Source organism: Octopus bimaculoides, chromosome 19 (assembly GCF_001194135.2).
Source record: "Octopus bimaculoides isolate UCB-OBI-ISO-001 chromosome 19, ASM119413v2, whole genome shotgun sequence".
Lineage (NCBI taxonomy): Eukaryota > Metazoa > Mollusca > Cephalopoda > Octopoda > Octopodidae > Octopus > Octopus bimaculoides.
In genome coordinates this window covers 5,354,104-5,363,644 of record NC_068999.1, presented here as the reverse complement: position 1 = coordinate 5,363,644, position 9,541 = coordinate 5,354,104, and the positions used below count along the sequence as shown (strand labels likewise).

The 9,541-nt window shown below is 37.6% G+C and overlaps 1 protein-coding gene across 1 annotated transcript in view; it reads right to left on the bottom strand.

Moving 5' to 3' along the window:
* The window catches only part of LOC106869426 (GRIP and coiled-coil domain-containing protein 2), a 121,436-nt gene that overhangs the window by 84,126 nt on the left and 27,769 nt on the right, over nt 1–9,541 (bottom strand). Inside the window, exons 3-7 of the mRNA XM_052974888.1 lie at nt 6,125–6,201; nt 3,654–3,758; nt 2,571–2,654; nt 1,645–1,749; nt 885–1,061 (exon numbers count right to left, since the gene is read on the bottom strand). Coding sequence (XP_052830848.1) covers nt 885–1,061; nt 1,645–1,749; nt 2,571–2,654; nt 3,654–3,758; nt 6,125–6,201 — 548 coding nt within the window. The remainder of the gene's footprint in view (nt 1–884; nt 1,062–1,644; nt 1,750–2,570; nt 2,655–3,653; nt 3,759–6,124; nt 6,202–9,541) is intronic.

Genomic DNA, 9,541 nt, shown 5'->3' with positions numbered 1-9,541 from the left:
TTACATTGACCCCAGTACTCAACTGGTACTTATTTTATCAACCACGAAAGGATGAAAGGCAAAGTCGACCTCAGCAGAATTTGAACTCAGAACATAGCAATGGGCAAAATGCTGCTAAGCATGCTAACAATTCTGCCAGTTCACCACCTTTATAATAATAATAATAATAATAATAATAATAATAATAATAATAATAAGAGAACTGTTCCTGTTATCGTGGATGCCCTTGGTATGATAAGAAAGGGATGTCAGAAACATCTAGATAATATCCCAGGAGAACCATGTCTCAGAGAAGTTCAAAAGATTGTGTTGACAAGTACTGCCCACATCCTTAGAAAACCCTATTAATTTAAATGCATGTGTTGTATTACATGAAAATATTTCACTACTGCCCCTGCCACTTCCCCTCCCCCAAGTTTTCAGTCATACTGTACCATCTCTTATTCTTTACTTGCCCTGGGATGCTGGGTATGTCTCAGCAAGTGGTTGTAACAAACATGCCGATTAAAAGTAAATAATAATAATAATAATAATAATGATAGTAACTAGTAATGAATCATCTCATCAAAATTTTGACCTAAAAGAAGGTAAGTGCTATAGAGTCAACTGTAACTTCTTGCAGTGAGGCTAAGAACTCCTTCTAAGCATAAGCTAAGGTCACATTTCTGTTCATTTTGATGCTGCTAAATGTAAATAAAATTCAACAAAAAAAAAGTTTCAAATTTCTAATTTGCTTGATTTGAATTACAATGTTATTCTAAATAATTGTTTTAGAGAGATTTTACAAAATTTACTTTGATTTTAAAGAATTTCCCAAGAAGAATATTATTTATATTTGTGAACCATTTTTCCCAGATGGAATAAATCATTATTTATTCACTTACTTCGCTTTCTGATTCAGCGTTTTTAACTTTTGCTTCTAATTCTTCACATTGCTTGTTCAAATCTTCCATTTCAGAATTCAAGCCTTTGTTCTCGGAGCATTGGGCTTTGAGTTCTTTCAGAGAAAGTAAGGTTTCATCATGAGCAGACGTCAGCACATTGATTTGGTCCTTCAGTTCCTGGAAAGTTTAAAGAAAACCAATAAATAAAAAAAAAAAGTTGTTTATAGAATTTTAACATGTTCAATTTTGACACATTTGGTATTCTGAGATGAGATACATCATGAGATCTGAGACCCCCTTTGGTCATGACTGACCATGGGATTGCACCTAGAAAGTGACCCTCAGAGGCACAAGTCCAGGCAAGGTTGGTTATGGAAGACCAACAGTTGCCCATGCATACCAGCCTCTCTTCTCCACACCACCAGTGTTATCCAAGGGAAAGGCAAAGGGGCCGATACAGCTTGGCACCTGTGACGTCGCAGCTCATTTCTACAGCTGAGTGAACTGGAGCAATGTGAAATAAAGTGTCTTGCTCAAGAACACAACACACAGCCCGGTCCGGGAATCGAACTCACAACCTCATGATTGTAAGCTCGACGCTCTAACCACCTCATGATTGTAAGCTTGACGCTCTAACCACCTCAGCCATGCCTGAACCTACAGTCAATTTATCGTCCACATCATAACCACAGTATTACAACAGGTAAATATTACAGAAATTTCTCTCAAATATATTAATTTTTCTGGCACCCTAACTTGCCTTATTTTCCAAGACAATTCTGTCTTGTTCTTCTTGCATAAAGTGATACGATGTAGATAAAGTCTCATTCTTCATATGCAAACATTCATTTTGTTCATCAAGCTCCTGGAAAAGAAATGAATGAAAAAAAAAAAAAGAAAAGATCAGATAAAATTCTAACATTTTCAGCGGAATATAAAGCAAAGTTGTTGTCTTTTATAGGATTACTGATTGCAGGGTCACAAGTTCAAACTGTGACAACCACTGGCTTCTGTTACTATAGAACTCTGGTTCTTGACCATTTTTTACCTATGGAACCCTTAGATTTTTATTTTACAAAGACGGACCCTCATAACCATTAAAAAGTCCTGTTATATCTTAGTTGTGGCTGACGCTGGTGTCACATAACTGGCACCCGTACCAGTGGCACATAAAAAGCACCCTTCAAATGTTGGGCCTCACAGAAGGGATGACAAGTGACTAAGACCGTTGGCAATGTGCCATGCTTAGAAAGAGACATAGTCATGGCTGATGCCGGCATCACATAACTGGTACCTTTGTCAGTGGTTCATAAAAAGCATGCATTACACTCTTGGAGTGGTTGGCATTAAGAAGGGCAACCAGCCATAGAAACCATGCCAAAACAGACTGGAATGTGATGCAGCTCTTTGGCTTACCACTTCCAGTCAAACCGTCTAACCCATGCCAGCATGGAAAGCGGACATTAAATGATGATTATCTGCTTTGAGATCCTCTAATGCTTGAAGATAGGTAGAATGATCAAAGAGTGTTGTTATAAGTCAATGGTTTATATTTAAAGAATATGTCACATTAACACACAAAGATAAAAAAAAAAAAAATTATCAAATAAAATGATATAAAGAATTCATGTACTTCTTTTACTCATCGTTAAATTATAATGAGTGGAAAAGCAGAAAGATACTTACTTTTTTCTTACTTTTTAATGAAGAAACTTCCTTTTCAAGTTCGTTATAACTTTCGAGAATCTCTTTGTGTTTTCTTTCAATATCCTGGGAAGATAAAAACAGAAGCTTTTAAGTTGGTGCTCAAAGTAAGATGTGACAGCCGAAGGATACAGCCACCCAAATAAAAGAGTATCTCTCACAGGCTTCACCGAGGCGATGACTACGACCGAGACCTTTGGAAATGTGCTGTGCGTGAGAAGACTCGGCAAGCCAAGTGAGATCGTTGCCAGTGCCCCTGGACTGGCTCTTGTGCGGTTGGCACATAAGATGCACCATTTTGAGTGTGGCCGTTGCCAGTACCGCCTGACTGGCCTTCATAGGATTTTCGAGCGAGATTGTTGCCAGTGCCCCTGGACTGGCTCTTGTGCGGGTGGCACATAAAAGACACCATTTTGAGCGTGGCCGTTGCCAGTACCGCCTGACTGGCCTTCGTGCTGGTGACACGTAAAAGCACCCGCTACACTCTCTGAGTGGTTGGTGTTAGGAAGGGCATCCAGCTGTAGAAACTCTGCCAAATTAGATTGGAGCCTGGTGTTGCCATCCGGTTTCACCAGTCCTCAGTCAAATCGTCCAACCCATGCTAGCATGGAAAGCAGACATTAAACGACGACGATGATGATGATGATATATATACACACACACATATCTGACAAAGAGCCATGCTCGAAACATCATTTCTACTCCTATTTTCCCATCTAAACTTTCACTGGGCTTCAATCTAATGCATTCACTGAGCTATTCTCATTGTGTTTTATTATTATTATCATTATTGTTATTATAAGGTGGCAAGTTGGCAGAATCGTGAGCATGCCAGGCAAAATGCTTTGTGGCATTTTGTCTATCTTCACGTTCTGAGTTCAAATTCTGCCAGAGTTGACTTTGCCTTTCATCCTTTCAGGGTCAATAAAACAATAAAAGAAGTACCAGTTATGCACTGGGGTTGATGTAATCAACTATACCTCTCCCTCAAAATTTCAGGCCTTGTGCTTTAGTAGAAAGGATTATTATTATTAAGAAGTTAATAAGAAAAAAAAAAGCATCTACCTGGTACTGTGTTAATGTGGCTTCTTTCTCAGCAATGACTGAATTGTAGGCCTTCTTCATTTCTTCTTTGTCCTCTTCCAACATTCGCACCTGCTCCTGGAGCCCCTGTTTAGAGATAACAATGATAGTAAAAATAATAACAACAAAATTATAATAATAATTTCTAGCATGACACAAAGTGTGAAATTTGAGGGTAGAGACCAGTCGATTATATTGATAACAGTACTTGATGGTTGAAATGCAAAGATGATATTAAATGAGGTTGAGGATGATGATGACGATATGAGAAAAAGGAAAAGAACAGAATGACAGAGAAAGGCTCAGAAATACGGGCACAGGTAGGGTTGTGTGGTAAGAAGTTTACTTGCTAACCACATGGTTCTGGGTTCAGTTTCCTTGTCTTCTATTCCAGCCTCAGGCAAACCATCTGAGTAGATTTGGTAGATAAAAACTGAAAGAAGCCTGTCATGTGTGTGTGTGTGTGTGTGTGTGTGTGTGTGTGTGTGTGTGTGTGTGTGTGTGACCACAGCTGCTTGACAGCCAGTGTTGGTGTGTTTATGTCCCCATAATTTAGTGGTTCAGCAAAAGAGACTGATAGAATAAGCACCAGGTTTAAAAAGACAAGCACTGAGGTCAATTCGGTCAACTTAAATTACCCAAGGCGGTGCTCCAGCATGGCCACCGTCAGAGTGAAACAAGGAAACGACAAAAAAGGTGAGTAAAAGATATAAGAATACAGTTAAAGGAGAAACAAGGATTTCCTTTGTTCTACAATCCGCAAATTATATATTAGTTTTGACAGGTAAAAATATCATCCATGGTTGAGGAAGACAAATATTTCACAATAGCTTAGGACTAAAGTACAGGTAAAATGTATCACATGAACAATAATTAAAAGGCCAAGCCCTAAGGTGATGGGGACAGGCTTATCTTAAAACCTCTAACTCCTGTCTTAGCCAATATTAAAAAAGACAACTGCATTTTTATATGCGTACGTCTTTAAACGTATGAGTGTGTGTATGAAGGAGATAAACAACAGAAAGCCCTCCCTCCCTCTCTCTCTTCTCTCTCTCTCTCTCTCCATATATGATATATATATATATATAGAGAGAGAGGGAGAGAGAGAGAGAGAGAGAGAGAGAGAAAGAGACAGACAGACAGACAGAAAGATAGATAGGTAGATAGAGAGGCAGATAGAGAGGTAGGTAGATAGATAGATAGATAGATAGATATTTATATCTATACATAAATTTTACCGAGCGTTAAGCTAATACACCTGCTTGTTGTTCCTACTCTTGTCTTCATCTCATTGCCTGTAAATTTGAACTATATATATATATATATATATATATCAGTGCATGTGTGTGTGTGTGTGTTGCCCTCAATGCCAAAATGTAGTCACTAAAACAGACCGAATGTCCAGTCAGCAGTTCCAAATGATCAACATCCAAACAACCACACCCAATCATTTCATTCTGTAATTTCCAATGATTTGTCACCAGATGAGGAGATTAAGAACTGCCTCAGACACTCTTTTGCAGCCCTTGGAAAGAGCAAAAGGAAGGGCTTTGTTGTTTCCAACAATAACAATCTCCACTTCCATACCGAATTCCTTTACTAGGCAATCTCTGATACCATTTTAATGAAGAGATATAGAACGAGGGCCACATTAAGATCCTTGGGATGTTTTAATGTCCAGTGTCCACAGAGGATTCTTTTAGACTCCTGGCTCAATGGGATTATGTGTACAGAAACCTCAGTTGCATTAACACCAGCAGTATTACATCTACACTTAGCAGGTATTAACTGAATTAGTTCAGACATGTAGCACACGTTTGATTCATATACAGGATCCTCTACAGGTAGCTGCTATACTATGGTCATTGCCTGACTGGAAAACCAAACGAGCATTTCAAAGACCAGATGAAGGACTGCTTTGAAGAGGAACAGCATTTCCCTTTCATAAGTAGAGGGCATCACTACAAATTCTTCAGTTTGGCATTCTAACTGTTGGAGGAATATCGAAAATATATGGAAGAAACTGCCTGAGTACCAACAGAGGAATACGAACAGAGGAATATATACAGATCAATATGTAATGTCTTCAGTTAAACATTTGTATGTCATGTCCCTGTGTGCTGTCCGCAACCAAAGCTGTAATTCAAGAACTGGGATATTATAACAATCGAGGAGCCAGCCCTTGAAGAAATTAGTTATCATTGAATTGCCTGAAGGACTATAAGCAAGAAAATACATAGGGGTCTCTATATACCCTTTTGCTATAAATATCTAATTGTTAGGATGGTCACAATTAGACGCTCTTAACAATTAGATGTTTACAGATCTAACTGTAAACATCTAATTAGATCTTCGTTCAACAGGGTTGATCTATGACTGAACTATAACAGCAACAATATATAATCCTCTGTTAATCCTAAAACCATTATTACGTAAGCTAGATTATCTCATACCTTGAAGTCTTTGTTTTCAACAGAGTTGCCATTGTTGGATTTTGATGCTTTGTAGTTAACCACTTCTTTCTTCAAACCTAAAAATTAATAATAATAGTAATAATAATAATAATAATAATAATAATAATAATAATAATAATAATAATAATATGCAAAAAAAAAAGTGACATAATAAAGAGAATTAACAACAAACTTAAAGACTACTCTGTATTAATATAGATTGCCTGCCAAAAGGAAAAAAAAAGAGACATGGATGCACTCTTGTAAATGCCAGCATTTTGTTCTGATAATGGGAGATTAAGCTGTAAAGAAAAAAAAACTGTGTGGATAGGATGCAAGCCTGCTATAAGGGATAAGCACTTTGTATCATCATCATCATCATCATCATCATTTTAATGTTCACTTTCTCATGCTTGCATGGGTCAGACAGAATTTGTTGAGAGGGATTTTCTAGACACCCAGATGCCCTTCATGTTGCCAACCCTTACCTGTTGTCAAGTAAGTTTATATTTCCCCATGGCCAGATATGTTTTTGCATAAGTTTGGAAATGTTGGACACTGCTTGTATGACGGGGACATTTGTTTACAACCATCATGCTATGACAAGACAAAGAGACACAAACAACACACATACACATGTATGTATGTATGTCTATACAATGGGTTTCTTTCAGTTTCCATCTACCAAATCCACTCACAAATATTTACTTGGCTTGGAGCAATAATAAAAGACATTTGCCCAAGCTGCCATTCTAAAATTTGGCTTTTGGTCCCCTACATAAATCATTTGGCGTGCAGTTTAGGAGCAGACACCCAATGCAAATGGTCTAAGACAGATGACCAAGGATCTCTATCAACACATAGACAGTGCAGTTGATTCCAGATCTGACCACATGTTGCCATACCAATAGCTTTCTGTAATCTCTGGGCAGTATCTCTTTCCTAATTTGTAATTACTGCAGCTGTTAACTGTAAATGGCCAGTGCAGATGGTCTTTACATGCGACAGTAAATATTTTAGTTGAATGTTCGCAAGTTTTGCTTCAATTATTCATGCAACCAACAAAATTCGTTCTTCATTCGCCAGCTCAACATAGCAACCAACCACACAAAACGACACATCATGACATTGGCTTGGCAACATACACACACGCATATATATATTAAAGGAAAACAAAATCAAGGCATAATGAGTATCTCAGGTCATTAAGAATATTTAATTAGAGTAAGGTGAATCAAAAATGGAGAAGTAGAACTGATTACTTCTGCATCTCCATTTTTGATTCACCTTTACTCTAATTAAATATTCTTAATTACCTGAGATACTCATTATGCCTTGGCTTTGCTTTCCTTTTCCTTTAATAGATACCTGCTGACTCAGAACCCTACTACAGATCCCTCACTCCAGCTTCAGCTATGGGCTTGGAACCTAACAGATGACCAATTACAGCACTTACGTAGCGTACCTATTCATTTAGATCACCAGTGAACTAACCCCCCCCCCCATATTCTATACACACACATATATATGTATATGTTTGTGTGTCTGTGTTTGTCCCCCCCCCACCAACACCGCTAGACAACCGATGCTGGTGTGTTTACGTCCCCCGTCAACTTAGCAGTTCAGCAAGAGAGTCCGATAGAATAAGTACTAGGTTTACAAAGAATAAGTCCTAGGGTCAATTTGCTCAACTAAAGGCAGTACTCCAGCATGGCCACAGTCAAATGACTAAAACAAAGAAAAAAATATACACACACACACACACACACACACAGACAGACACACATGCACACACACACATGCACACACACACACACCTGTGTATGGTTATATTATATCCATATGCAAATTATATAATTGGACATCAATATACCGGTAGCTAAAGCAAATATATGCTTTTTGTTATCAATTTTCAGATCTGCTGCTTTATATATGTGTTGTTTGAATCTGGGTTCCTGTATTAGCCAAGTGCATTTAGGTTTGTGACAGATGTGGATCAGACAAGGACCGTTACAAACCAACTGAATGAGTGATCAAACAATTGATTCGCTAATTAGTTAACGAGTTGATTTGATAGTATTAAAAGTGGGATGTAACCAGTGTGTGGGTGTGTGTGCTTTTATTGGCAAAATGACCTACCCAGGTACAATAGCATGTCTTTTCACATCAAAGCTCTTGCTAAACAAATATAAAACCGTGTATGTGTGTGTGTGTGTGTGTGTGTGGTTAAGAAGTTTACTTCTGAACAATGTGGTTTCAGGTTCAATCCCATTGTGTGGCACCTTGGGCAAGTATCTTCTACTATAGCATCAGCCAACCAAAACCTTTTTCTGTTTCCATCTGCCAAATCCACTCACAAGGCTTTCTACAATAATAGATGCTTGCCCCAGGTGCCACGCAGTGGGACTGAACCAGGAACCACTTATCTGTACTTATCTGCATTTACATAGTTTTTATAAATTTATCCAATATAGCATAAGTGCCGGCATGGCTGTGTGGTAAGTGTCTTCTACTACAGCCTCAGACCAACCAAAACCTTATGAGTTGATTTGGCAGACTAAAAGATTTGGAAACTAAAAGAAGCCCATCGTATGTCTGTATGTATGTGTTTGTCCCCCACTACTGCTTAACAACCAGTCTTGATGTATTTATGTTCCCGTAACTTAGCAGTTCGGCAAAAGAGACCAATAGCCTAAAAAAAAATAATAAAGTCCTAGGGTCAATAAGTTCAACTAAAAACTGTTTAAGGTGGTGCCCCAGCATGGCCACAGTGAAATGATTGAAACACAATTAAAAAAAAAAATCAACATTGTCTTACTTTATTGCATTCCCCATCCACAACCACCCACCCCACCACCACCCACTCTTATTCTTGGGAGGTGAATGGCAGAGTTGGACTCTGATGTGATTTCAGCTCGAAACATAAAGAGCCATAAAATTAAAACACCTCACAAGACAAACATATCTGGCGCTCTACCAATTCTGTCTCATTCAATCGACTTCGATTCAGGAGGAGGAGGAGGAAGAGGAGGAGTTGTGTTACATCATCTGCCAAACAGCGCCAACCAAAAAGTTGGCAACATAATCAAACATATCAAAACTTCTCAGAACGGAAATGGTTTTCCGGTTACATTTAGTCATTATTATTATTATCATTATTATTATTATTATTATTATTATTATCATTATTATTATCATTCTTATTATTATCATTCTTATTATTATCATTCTTCTTCTTCTTCCTATTATTATCATTATTATTATTATTATTATTATTATTATCATCATTATTATTATCATTCTTATTATTATCATTCTTATTATTATCATTCTTATTATTATCATTCTTCTTCTTCTTCCTATTATTATTATTATTATTATTATTATTATTATTATTATTATTAAGGCAGTGAGCTG